The following is a 13,223-nucleotide window of genomic DNA, read 5'->3' on the forward strand; positions in this document are numbered from 1 at the left end:
AAACTGCGCATTCAAAAAAATAAAGTTGGTTTCTGTTTAACCATGATGTCACCTGTTTAAAAAAACCAAATACTGTACTTTTAATGCCCCTAAAAATTAGCCGATTCGTTTTTTATTTTTTTGTTGGTTTTTGAGCTCCGTTTTTTGGAATATTATAGTGAAAACTTGTTGAAAAATCTTTCTTTGTAATACGTGCGCACTATTTGCGATCACAGTCATGTTACTGTACATAATACTTAGCTATAGTGTGTGTACATTTGCATATATTCAATACATACACACAAGTTGTTTTTTGGTCTTTCTTTTCAATCTGGTCAATCTTTTCAACAAATTGATAAAAAAAAGATTTTCATTTCTAAATTTTCTTAGTTCTTATCAACATACTGTAATTTTTTGCATACTTATATTCACATAATTATTTTTTTTTAAACTTCCACGGACGTGCCATGGAGTAACGAAATATGTACATAAACAAATTTTGTTACGTTCGTATCAAATCAACTATTAATCAATACATCATTCCCTCATTTTTATTATCTGGAAAAAATTGCCCAATTTACTTGCAGCAAAAATTAATAAGATTAATAAAAAAAAAAAAAAAAAAAACAATTATAAAAAAATATTTTTTATTAATGGTTTAATAATTTTGCAATAAATCGAACACATGATTATAAACTAATCCAACTACGTTTATGGCCCATAAAAAATCTAAATGATTAAAAGATGTTTGATTTACCCGGTTTAGTTCAACTAAATTTTGTAACTTGGTACTCAAAATTTTTACATCCTAAAAATTATGATTTCTTTTATATAATGCTCTGATATATATTAGTACATTTAATAAGCCGGAAAATACTATCAAATGTGGAAAAGTGGTGGAGCAGCTCCGATTTCAAAATTTTTTTGTGTACTTGTTCCTTCGACCTTTAGGAACATTCAGCCGCACCAACCTCGGCATTACAAAGAAAACTGAGAAAATGAGGGTAGTTTTCCCATCCCCAAAGCACTTCAAATAGTCACAGTGAAAACAATTCAAAATTTCACCTCGAAAATCATCTCCCTAAAGTTTTCGAGGTCGCTGATTATGAATTTGTCAAAAAGCAACTGAATGTCGTTCCATCCCCATTTAAACCACCCCTAGAAATGACATTGAAAAAATTTAAAATTTTTCCTCGAATATCGTCTTTCGGGAGGTTTTTAAAAGTAACTATGAAGATGGTTGTAACCTCATTAAAACAACTCCTAGAAGTGATAATGTACACAAGAATTTTTTGAAATTGTAGCTGTTCCACCATTTTTCCACATTTTACGGCTTGTTAAATGCACTATATTGCTTTGAGGGAAAATTTATAGAATGATGTTTATAAATTTTGATATATAAATGCTATAACTCAATTATAAAAAATCGATCAAGTGTTTGCGAACACTAAATACAAAGAGTACCATTAAAAAATTAGAAAACGTAGAGATGATTTTAGATATTTTGAAAAACTTTATTAACTGGAGTCTTCATTCTGCAATTAGAGGGTTGGTTACTGTAAATTTAAGATTGACACGAACCACTCTAAATAAACCTCTAAAAAGTTGAATATCACAGGACTCCGCACACAAAACATTGATATTTTTTGTAAATTATGGATTAAGGTAGTTTTGATCGTGCTGGTTAAAAGTTCTTATGAACTCAACCCTCAAAAACCCTTCTTTTCCGAGCTACGGTCCTTCAAAGGTTATACCTACATGAGATATTGATTTTTGGTTTCGGTTAACTTTTTTGAAAACTGTGGATTAAGGTAATTTTGATAGTTTTCAAAAAACTTTAACCGAAACCAAAAATCAATAGCTCATATAGGTATAATCTTTGAAGGGCCGTGTTCGGAAGGGAAGCATTTTTGAGGGTTGAGTCCATAAGAACTTTTGATCAGCATGATCAAAACTACTTTTATTCATAGTTATCAAAAAATTTTTAACCGAAACCATAAATCAATGTATTGTGTGCGGGATCCTTTGTGTAAAGAAAATTTAAAAAACTTGATTAATAACACACTTTTTTAAATTTTTAGCAATATCTTGTAGTCTGAACCATCAATCTCTATACGTTGATTAATGGCTGATATTCTCTGAATAAAATGAAAAACGTTAAGTGTAGCAAGTTTACACTGACAAAAATTTTATTTTATTTTTACTAACACTTTTGAAAGCTGAAACGCAGAACACCTTAGTAAAAATCAGAACATTTGTGCGTTTTTGTTAAAATTATATCAAAAACTTGATCTACGCAAGAATAAAACGCTTAAAATGTAGAAAATTGCTCCATTTGTGTGGTCTTACACCTAAATACACACACCGACATAAGAGACTAATCTGTACGATAAAAAGGCCCAAAATACGGATTCCAGATTATGCGCTTTTGCACCCAATCACGGTGCTTTTAAAACGCAATATTGGTTTAATTGCGATTTGAAAAATCACCCTTAAAAAATCACCCGTTTCAAGTGTCAAGATGAGTATATTTTTTTTTATTCGGCATGTGATTAAATACATCTTTTCCTTAATTTTCCTTCAAAGCATTCTTACATTTTCCAGCGCTATTTAAAAAAATTTTTAATCTTACCTTTGGAGCAGTTAGTAAATCATTTTCTGAATATATTAGTGATATCGGAGCTGTGATTCTTGATAAATTATATTCGGGTGGTGAAAATTGTTTATATTTTTTATAGTTTTTTATGAAATTAAAATCATACTGTTGGAATTTCCCTGAAAAATTAAGCTGTTTTAAATTAGGTAATTTTAAACGGAATAAAAAGGAATAACCGTGTTTTATAGTGAATGGACTTAAAATTTGGACAAATATACATTTCGAACAATTCCAAGCCATCGTGACCCATTACATGCATGAACGGTGCTCTAACAGTGTTGTTCTGGCGGGATTTAAGAAAAAATTGATAAAATACACCAAAAAAAATATCTGTAATAGTGTCCCAATTTTAAACGCAAAGGCTAAAATCATCAGAAGAAATCAACTCTTCTATACTCGACAAACTCAACCCAACTAACTCGTAATTACAACAATATTTCGCATCTATACAATTTTAGGTCTATTTTGTCCGGGTTTATTTTTATCGATTACCGCCTTCTCCATTTTTCTAAACTTTCGATTTCAATAGTACTCATTAGGTACATTATAATGAACTTTTTAAAATATTAAGCGTTATTTACCTTATTTTTTGTATATCTAATTTTTTGTAATATTTACGTACCTGATTTAACGCCTTGAGCGTAATGAAACAGTTGTCGAACGGATGCCCCCGCTGGTACATTTGATAAAATTGCTGGTAATATTGTCTGCGTTTATAAGTGAAATGCATAAATTATTTATTTATTAATTAATAGAGAAACTCTTAAAAAATAAATATATACTATAAGATCAAACATTTACACATTCACATAAACACACATGACATTAACATACACGAAATCTTTCAATGTGGTTGTGTTGAAGTCAAAATTAGCCTTTTCCGTCAGAAATTAAAAGAGGCCAGTTTGTTGCCTATTTTTATATAAAAAAATGCGCTGAATACGATGGTGACAAAAAAAATTTGTAAACCATGCTTCATTGTTACTATGATTTTGAGCGGCAATTTTCATTGTTTTGATGTTTTGTGACTTTTTGAGGAAAACGGTGTGCCGGACGAAAAAAGTTGATAGCCAAAAAATTAAGATTTTAACAAAATATGTCGTTTGCGATTAGTTGCGACCTTTTATCTTTGACCGTTAAATACATATAAAACACTAGAAGAAATTATTTACACAAATAGATTAAAACATTTATCATTTATCAACAACCTCTCAGGGGCGTACTTATAGCCCTCTTTTTTGGGGGATAGTTGAGGGCTTTAATCAGTTTTTTAAAAATTACAAAAAAACTATGCATTAAATAAAAAAAAGTTCTAGCTTAAGTATTTGTGCATATTTTCTTTCTTTTTTCGACTTTCTAGCTTCAAAATTAACGAAGATATGCCAATTTCAAAATGGAATTTTTTTGCTCATTCAATCAAATGAAAAAATATTCATCTAGTAAACCGTTAGGGATAGAACATGAGTTTAAATATAAAAGTTATTTCTTATAAAAAAATCAATAGCTTTTATTTGAAGCATTCTTTCGCAACTTTGAAGCTAGAAAGTCGAAAAAAAACGAAAATGTGCACAAATACTTCAGTTAAAACTTTTTAATTGAATTTTTTTTTATTCATATTTTTTTTTTTGTAATTTGAAATAAACTGATTAAAACCCCCCAAACGAGAGGGTAGGTACACCCCTGACAAGATGCTTTTTTTACGAAGTGTTTAAACCCTAATAAACAGCTGTGAAAATTTCAAAGATGCATTAATTTTTTCCTTTTAGATATTTAGTTTAGTTGTACTGATATTTGCATTAATAATTATATGTTTTTAAAGATAAAAATATATGAAAAACTTCATTAATTTTGTAGAAAAATTAAAGAAAGTTCAATTTCACTTTATGTTCATGAAAGATTTTTTGAAAAAAATTAATTAATTAACAATTGTTAAAATCTTTTTTTTTTGGCTCTTAACTTTTTTACGTCCGACACACCGTTTTCCTTAAAAATTCAAAAAACATCAAAACAATGAAAATTGCCGCTCAAAATCATAATTTTTAACAATGAAAATCATAGTTTACAATTTTTTTTGTCACCATCGTATTCAGCGTATTTTTTATATAAAAATAGTCAATAAACTGGCCTTTAAATTTCTGACGTAAAGAAAGTTTACTCGTCTCATCTATTCATATATGAGAAGAAAGTATTAATATGATGAATTCACGTTACAACCAGATTCTTAAATGCTACTTTCTTTATCGTATTATATGTATATGTATATAATTATCTCTATCGGGTTTGTATCTATATTATATGTACTGTAGTCACAATTTTATATTAATAATATTCCATTGCCCCAAAGCAAAATCTCAAAGTTTCCAATGTTAGCATTTTTATACAAGGTCCCATTTTTGAATTACAATTTACTAGTGAAATAACCTTAGTATTTATACAATTAATATTAGTGTCATAAATTATGTATCGTATGTCATAATGTTTTTTTTTCTAATTAAGTGATTGTCAGTTTATTAAAAATATTTCGGGTTATACCTCCATCTTCCAAAATATCAGAGTAAGAAATTTTCTAAAATGTTCTTAAGAAAATGCTGACATAACAGTCCAATCGAAATCAAATAAGGAGCTAGTTCATACTTCAAAAATTTTGAAGTTGATCGTCAATCTTTTTGTAATGCTTATTTCATTTATATTTATATTTATATTTCATTTATTTTTTTAAAAATCGTTAGCCTCACGAAAAAAAATAACTGTTTGTTATTGTAGGAAATTTCCTAATATGTAAATTTGATAACCTCTATTTTTAGATAACAGTGGCTGTTAACAAAATATTCGCGAAAAATCGTATTTTGTGCCTTTTGATCCCGGATAACTTTACATGCTTCATTCGGATCGATGAGGACTTTTGGGGTTTTGTTGGGAGCCACAAATAAAAGGTTCATGTAAAAATCCAGTTTTTCGGGAATTTTTCCAAAGTGAAAAATCTGTATTCTGTGTATTAAATACATTCATAAAAGCATACATATATAATAAATTGTTGATGATGACCACATGGTTATCGAAATACTTATTTTTATAATACAAAACTGGTTTATGATCAAAGCTAGATATAATTTATTTGAAAATACTTTTAATATTTTAAGTTTGTTGGTAGATCTAATAAATACGTTATAAGAGATTGTCTGAGTTTCATAATAAAAACTTGAAGGGTTGATAAAAATTTTGTCTAAATATAAAAATGGCGATAAAAACAGTGAAAATGTTTTATTTATTTTTTTGTGTAGAATCCAGTATAGGCCGTTACGTATTTTTGTGCACTCTGTATGTTTGTAGTAAGAAACCCTCTCAGATTGGAATATAATGAATATAAAAAATTATTTTATAATTTTTAATTATTTTAAAATATAATTAAAATAACTAATAATAAGAATAAACATTATTAATTTCTTTATAATATTTTTCAATCACGCAAATTGGTATCACACACAAATCGATATTATTCAGTGTGCATACATACACACGCTATTACTTGCTAGGTGAAAGTATTATTTGTATTTGATTAAAATCAAAGTATTTCAAATACTTACAGAAAGTAAAAATTAAACAGATTGGTGATGAGGTACAGATTATATTTAAAAAAATTTCTCTGATCATGAACTTGACTAATACTTGTAACCATGAGCGTACCCAGACTTTGGTTCAAAGGGGGCTAAACAGTGATTTTTGCCCTAGAGGTGGCAAATCAGAATTTTCACCCACAATCTATGGTAAGCTCAATTCCGGGAAAAGTTGCGCAGCAGCCCTCACCTGAATTCTTCAGTATGCCCACGTTCTTAACTCATAGAAAATTAAAAAATTTATCTATATTCGATTTTACTCGCTTAGATCAAATAATAAAGTAAATTCACTATCAAAATTTTTTCTATTCCTAACAGATCGAGCGATTTTAAAAGAAACAAGTGAAAACAAACAATTGACTGAGTTAATTGTTGAAATACCACGTATAGACAGTGTTGATGACGCAATCGATGACGAATTCTTAACCAAAGACACAATTGGATTGATCCTCATTTACTTACATGTAAAAACCCCTATTTTTAAAACTAATTGTTTCATTAAAAGTTCTAGAAACCTACTGTTTTTTAATTTTTTATTAATCAATAACGAACGTAGAATTAATTTACAAATTTTTAGCATGTGTTAAATGACTTGTTATTCCATGTGGATCTCCTTAACTTGTGGATCTACTAACAAAGTAAATACATCTTTAAGCCCCAGCCAAAAAAAGAGGCAGGCAGATACTTCCAAGGGTCGACACCATTAATTTTTGTTTCTAATACCTAACGATTTCGAACTATTTTTCAAAGATACTTATGCGTTGTGCTGTAAGGCTAAAAAATTAGTATCTGATGTATATTATTTAAGAGCTAAGAAAACTTAGATTTGATGGAAATCCAAATGATATAGCGATTTTAGATAGTTTTAGAGGTATCGGCTGAAAACTATCTCTAGCAGATTTATATAATTTTTTAAATCGATTATAAAATTATTTAGGGTTTTTTTTTCTCGATACTTTTATTGATTTTCGTATATCTAAGAATAGAGGTAAGATAATTTACAGGTGTTTACCTTTGTATATTATATAGATAAATGTTGTTACCTGATTTAATTGTTTATAGTCGAATCCAGCAATCAAAAATAATACATTCGTACATATTCCACTTGTCATCGATTTTTCATTACAAATAACACGTCCAATAAAAGTTGTAAATTTTGTATCTGGCAAAAACTCATTGATTCCAAACATTTTAGCCATAATCTAGTACAAAATAACGTCGTTAAACATTCATTTTTAATATTTATTTATGTAAATTGAAGTTCCGAACACTTCCCCTGATCGATTTTATCTATAGGTACTAATATTATAAAGAGATTAAATTTGTTTGGTTGCTGTTTTGTATGTTTTTTTGGTTTTATGTAGGGAGAGTTATCTCCTGAACTATTGGATCGAATATTGATTAATAACGTCGTTCTTAATGTCAGTTCCGAAAGTTATAAAACGGCAGCCCGCGGTGTGCCATCTCTGTTTTTAAGATAAAAAATTCGAAATAAATTTAGTGTAGAATATTAAGGAGAGATCAAAGAGTGACATGAGAATTGGACAGCGAAGTGGCGGATAACGGTTATCATTGTAGTTATTAGTTTGTTCAAACCTTATTTAGCTCAAAAATTACATTTGTAGAATCAATAATAATGCAATCGACCAGACATAGGAACTTTCGGAATTTCAACCATTATTTACCCGTAATTCTGGATTATATTTGGACATAACTTGTAAAAATGGATTTTTTACATTTGACATAAATGCAACAGGTGCCAACGCAATCATTAATTTTATTTTCTCATTATATTCGGGTCGTTCAGAACACATTACAAAAAACGAGGTAGTTCCTTGAGAATGTCCAATATAATAAATTTCCTTGGAGTTTGTATAATTTAAAGTGTAGTCAATCATTGCTGGTAAATCGTATATACCCATTTCGTGCCAACTGTTTAGAGAAGCAATAAAAAAATGTATCCAATTATTTTTTAATCAGTATAACTATTAATGTACAATTACAAAAATGCTCAGTTTTTAATATATCTCGTTATTTAGTTAATAGTTTTAAGTTTTTAATTTTGTATTAATTAAAAATATAAGTTTACAAAGTATAAGTTTTCTTTAAAAGATCGATCGATCGAATATTTTCTCCGTTTGAATTATCGTGTTCACGCACAGGCGGGCAGACGGACGGACAAACGGAAGTGATCTAATTAGAATGAATTTCTGATCAAGTGATTGATAAATGTTGTTATTTTAAAATCTATAGCCTTCGTGCGTATTATTACCAATATAAAATATATTTTCTGTTTCAATAAACAGTGCATTAAAAATACTTGAATACTGTTAATTCTCAAAGCAACAACGTCTAATATAAACTTAGAAGTTAAATTTTATTAGTTAAAATAAATAATATATGTATAGTTGAAAGAAATAAACTATGTTTTTTATACTCTAATAAAAATACATTTTATAGTTACTGTTTTATAATTATAATATGACCTTACGTTTATCGTAAAAGGATCTTTAATATTTTTATTCTGATTATTATTAATAATCTGCATTCGGATTATAGTAGAGTATCGATAATTGTTTAAACTGATCAATCACTAAAATCACTAAAAAATAATACTGCTTATGTGTAGGATATAGACGAATCATTTTAGACAAAAATGAAGAATTTTTATGTAACTCAACCTATCGGACCACCTTTTTTTTTTTTTTAAATATTCAGGGAGGCCTATATATCAAAATCTACATCTAACTTCTTGCCGCTAGAAAGTTTGGTCATTGCTATGGACCAAAAACGCCCCTTATTATAAGCCATTTTTGAGGTTTGAAATTTGAAAGGTGATTTTTGAAAATTTTCAAAACCTTGAAAATAAGCAACGAAATGGGCCAGAAACGTACATCTGAGGGTTTTCGGTATTGCTGATCACTATTCTGAAGTTAGAATTTCGATATACTCTCCCCTTCCTGGAGTAATTCACCCCGCTGGTTCAAATTGAATATTTACAGAAAATTACAGTGTTAGGTCAACGAAGGGCGAAAAACCCCAAGAAGGAGGGAGTATATCCCCATTTGAACTTCGGAATCGTGATCAGTGATTCCAAAAACCCTCGAGTATACTTTTTTCTCTCTTTTCTAACTTTCTAGCGGCAAAAAGTTAGATGTAGATTCCAATTAATGGACCTTCCTGATCATTAAAAAAAAAAAAAAAACTGGCTCGATAGGTTGAGGTACAAAAAAATTTTCTATGAAATGCTAAAATGACTAATATGCATCTAATACGATTCATTGTTGTGATTCTAAAAACACAATAGTAATTTAGCTTTAAATGTTTGGAGGTTATTTTGGAAAAAAAAAAAATTTTCATCTCATCGAGTGAAATATTTTTGCTATTTTTGATTTAAATAATGTAATGATTACAAATTTTTAGGCAATTTCAGCTACATACTTATCATAGCTATAACATAAACAAATACCTATATTTCCAAAATTCTGCATCTGTTTCTGGATTATACTTAATATGTTTCTTAGAATGTGTTGTACCTCGTGCATTTCCCATCCAAACATCGTATCCTGTATCTGCTAATAAATATCCTAATGCTTTTCCTGGCCCGGCAATTATCCAATCAGCTGAGCTACATAATAATCCAATCATTAAAAATACTACGGGTTTATTAATGTTATTATCCTTTTCTGCGGTATAATTATTATTTTCGATTTTTCCATTTGGTATTCGATGTACGCCCAAAATATATCCATCTTCAGTTACTACAGAATGTGTTTCTACCGGATATCCGTATTTTGTTATTAATTCTGGCTAAAAAAAATCGGATTAAATTATGTAGTATCGTATATTGAAAGTGGAACAACTTGGAAAATGGGTCAATCTATCATATTCTAAGCAAGAAATATAAAATATAATAAATAACATGGTATAGCTCATTCAAAATGAAATGAGACTATTCGAGAGAGATTTGTATGCATTGCATATATTTCCACATACCTACATATGCTTGTTTTTAATAGTTTTTCACAAGGTGCGAGGCGAGGCGAGGTTTTGGTATCACGACGCCTCGCTTTGCTTTTTTAAATATGAGCCTCGTCCTCGGCCGAGTTATAATTTTCAATACCCTCACTTCGCCCCGACCTCGGCCGAGGTAGAATGTAAAATTTTTACTAACTTTGACTTATTTTGCATGAAGGTACATAATATGGTAAAAAAAAACTGTTTTCAAAATAAATTTCTTTAAAACACGGAATATACGTTACTTATTCTCTAAATTTTTATGACTTCTCGAATGAAAACAATATTTATTTGTATTTCTTTTTATTATAAAATCTCAATACTAAAATGGTATTATCTTTTGTTTGAAAATAGACAGCAATTCTAATTTCTATTTCTGTAAATATTACTAATTATATAATAATAATATGATAATGTTGGAATAATTAAAATTATTTTATTATAAAATTATAAAAAAAAAAACAAAAAAACAAAACAAAATTAATATGATGATGAAATTTTCACGAATATTATTTATTCATTTTTGTATCATTTACATAATTATGAATAAATAAATATTTTTCCTAAAATATTTATTTGATAACGGGCAGGGGGGGTCGGTTTGTTCACCTCGATCGAGGCGAAGTTTTTGGGAAGTTTTCGACTAAAAAATTCGTAAAATTTAAAAAAACACGATTTTTACGATTTTTTTCATCCATCAAAAAGTCCATGAAAAAATCAGGTTTTTTCTTAATATGTATAACAATTTTATTTTTAGTGTAGGTAAAGCTCACTTATCAACATCTAGCAAAAATTTTTGGCCTAATTGCATTTTAAGTGCTTGATTGTTAATTGTTAAAAGAACGCCCGAAAAACCACCCAAAAATAACGACTTTCTGTTCTATACATGCTAGAAAGAAGGAATAGAATTTTTGAGGAATAAAAATTATAAAAATCGCGTATTTCAAATTTTACGAATTTTTTACTCGAAAACTGGAGGGTTTTAAGGAAAAATATCTAGGGACATTTTTTGTTTCTTTTGACCCCCAATAAACTTTTTTCGAAGCGATTTGGTCAATATTACTTATTTGCTTAAACAACAATATCCAACCGGGTTATACACCGGCAACTTTTACGTTCAGTAGCGTTTTAAACGGGATATGATTTATTTTTTTCATTTTTTTTTCCTAACTGAAAATTTATTTATCTCGTTTGCTCTTATTATAAGAAAATCCATATAATAATTTTTTTTTTTTTAAATATATTTTTATTATATTCTTTTTTCTTTTCTGAATTTTTTATTTATTTATTATTTATTTGTGTTATTTAATTGTACTTTTTTGGTAAATGGCTGTTTAACAGATTTGCTGAAACCAGTTTTATTAAAATAAAAATTTTTTAAAAAGTATGAACATCTCTGCTCCACTATACACGCTTAGAGGTCAAAAATATAAACATTTAAATGCAAGATTTTCTCTTGACAATAAAAAGAATTGAATGCAAACAAATTTTCATGCAAATTACACACAAGTTTCTTAAATCGCCGAATCTATTCGTTGACCGAAAAAAATTTTGTACATTTCAATTGCCCTGAATCAAAACTGATTTAAAAAAAAAACCTGAAACTTAAAATGATGATCATCCCCGGATTACCAAACTTAACTATTTTTACCTAGGATTTTTTTTTTGAAAAACCGAATTGCGTAATTCATAATATTAATGAAAATACAATATATTGTGGCTAGGTACAATTTATCATCTTGTAATTTTGGTTTTATTATTATTTTTTTTGGTACACAGCACTCGTTAAAAAAAATTTATCTCTAAAAAGCATGCAATTTTGTACTTACCACTGTTAAACCAATATCTGTGTTATTTGATGGTGCGGGGGGATGAACTATATCATGTATTGCGGGTAACACTCCACTAGCAAATAATCGTAAAATTAATTTTGTAATATAAGCACTCATATTAATTATTGTTTTTGAAAAAAAAAAATTTTTAAATTGATTCAATTATACTTAAAATGTTTGTATTTGTTTATTTTGAATATAAAATTTTTGCTTATTTTTCAAAAAAAATATATTGTTATTATTATTAAGTAAAAATATTTTCTGAGAACCTTGATTGTGTTTACAGGATTCGTGCTAAATTTATAATTTAAATGAATATGCAACTCTTGAGACATTTGTGAGAATGAAATTGCAAAAAGACAATGTTTCTTCTGAATCTTATGCAATTATTAATTTATCTTTTGCAATGAACTCTTCCACGTTTTAATATTTATAGGCTCAGAAATATACTGCGGTTGAGGACAGATTAACATTGTCTCTGTCATTTTTTTTAAATACTACTACTCACTTACAGTGACGAGCTCGATTTTTGCAAGCCTAGCTTCAGAAGAATATTTGATTTTCCAATATTTTGAAAACTTTATGAGGAATAGCCCATAGGATAGATTTGGTTATTAATATATATTAATAATAGTATCTTTTGAACTAATTCTAGATGATCATTACATTTTAAAATGTAGTTTTCTCAACTACATTTTATGTCTCAAATTTACAGCCTAGCTTGATCCTATGACTTTATTTATTTAATTATTAATTTGCGAGTATATTTTATGGTTTTCAAATGGAGGGGGAGGGCGCTAAAAAGGAATTGTGCCCCGCGCGAGAGTTAAGCTCGCTACGCCACTGCAAATAATAAAATCAACAAAATTAACCTCCATGTCCTTCTCTCTTCAACTCCATCACAGCATTTGAAACGATGATGAACTCAAACTTTCAAGTCAAATCGACGATAACTCCTGGTTTTATAACTATCTTGCTCAATGAGTATGTTATTATAGAGCCGAAGGTGTACCTATGAATAGAGTAAATTAGATATGTAATGTAATTTTGTCAAATCCATATATAATGCATCGTTTGTTGTTATAATTAGGACATTTAGAATACATAGTGGGGCAGGGAAGTGTG

The 13,223-nt window shown here is 28.5% G+C and overlaps 1 protein-coding gene across 1 annotated transcript; it reads right to left on the reverse strand.

Moving 5' to 3' along the window:
- Nucleotides 1-637: 637 nt before the first annotated feature.
- LOC123297706 (lipase 3-like) lies at nt 638-12,215 on the reverse strand. The gene is made up of 7 exons (XM_044879465.1): nt 12,096-12,215; nt 9,719-10,059; nt 7,935-8,181; nt 7,293-7,451; nt 3,258-3,342; nt 2,612-2,754; nt 638-787 (listed from the first exon to the last, which is right to left on the reverse strand). The coding sequence occupies exons 1-7, from the start codon at nt 12,213-12,215 to the stop codon at nt 638-640; spliced, it is 1,245 nt and encodes a 414-aa protein (XP_044735400.1).
- Nucleotides 12,216-13,223: the final 1,008 nt, after the last annotated feature.

Source organism: Chrysoperla carnea, chromosome 1 (assembly GCF_905475395.1).
Source record: "Chrysoperla carnea chromosome 1, inChrCarn1.1, whole genome shotgun sequence".
Taxonomy (NCBI): domain Eukaryota; kingdom Metazoa; phylum Arthropoda; class Insecta; order Neuroptera; family Chrysopidae; genus Chrysoperla; species Chrysoperla carnea.

What these genes read in the sequence shown, in the direction of transcription:
- LOC123297706 (XM_044879465.1), bottom strand. Translation starts at nt 12,215, where the DNA reads ATGAGTGCTTATATTACAAAATTAATTTTACGATTATTTGCTAGTGGA. An exon ending in AATATAATCCAGAATTACGG is followed by an intron (nt 7,452 to 7,934) that starts GTAAATAATGGT and finishes ATTTTGTACTAG; the next exon opens with ATTATGGCTAAAATGTTTGG. An exon ending in CGCTCAAGGCGTTAAATCAG is followed by an intron (nt 2,755 to 3,257) that starts GTACGTAAATAT and finishes TTAATTTTTCAG; the next exon opens with GGAAATTCCAACAGTATGAT.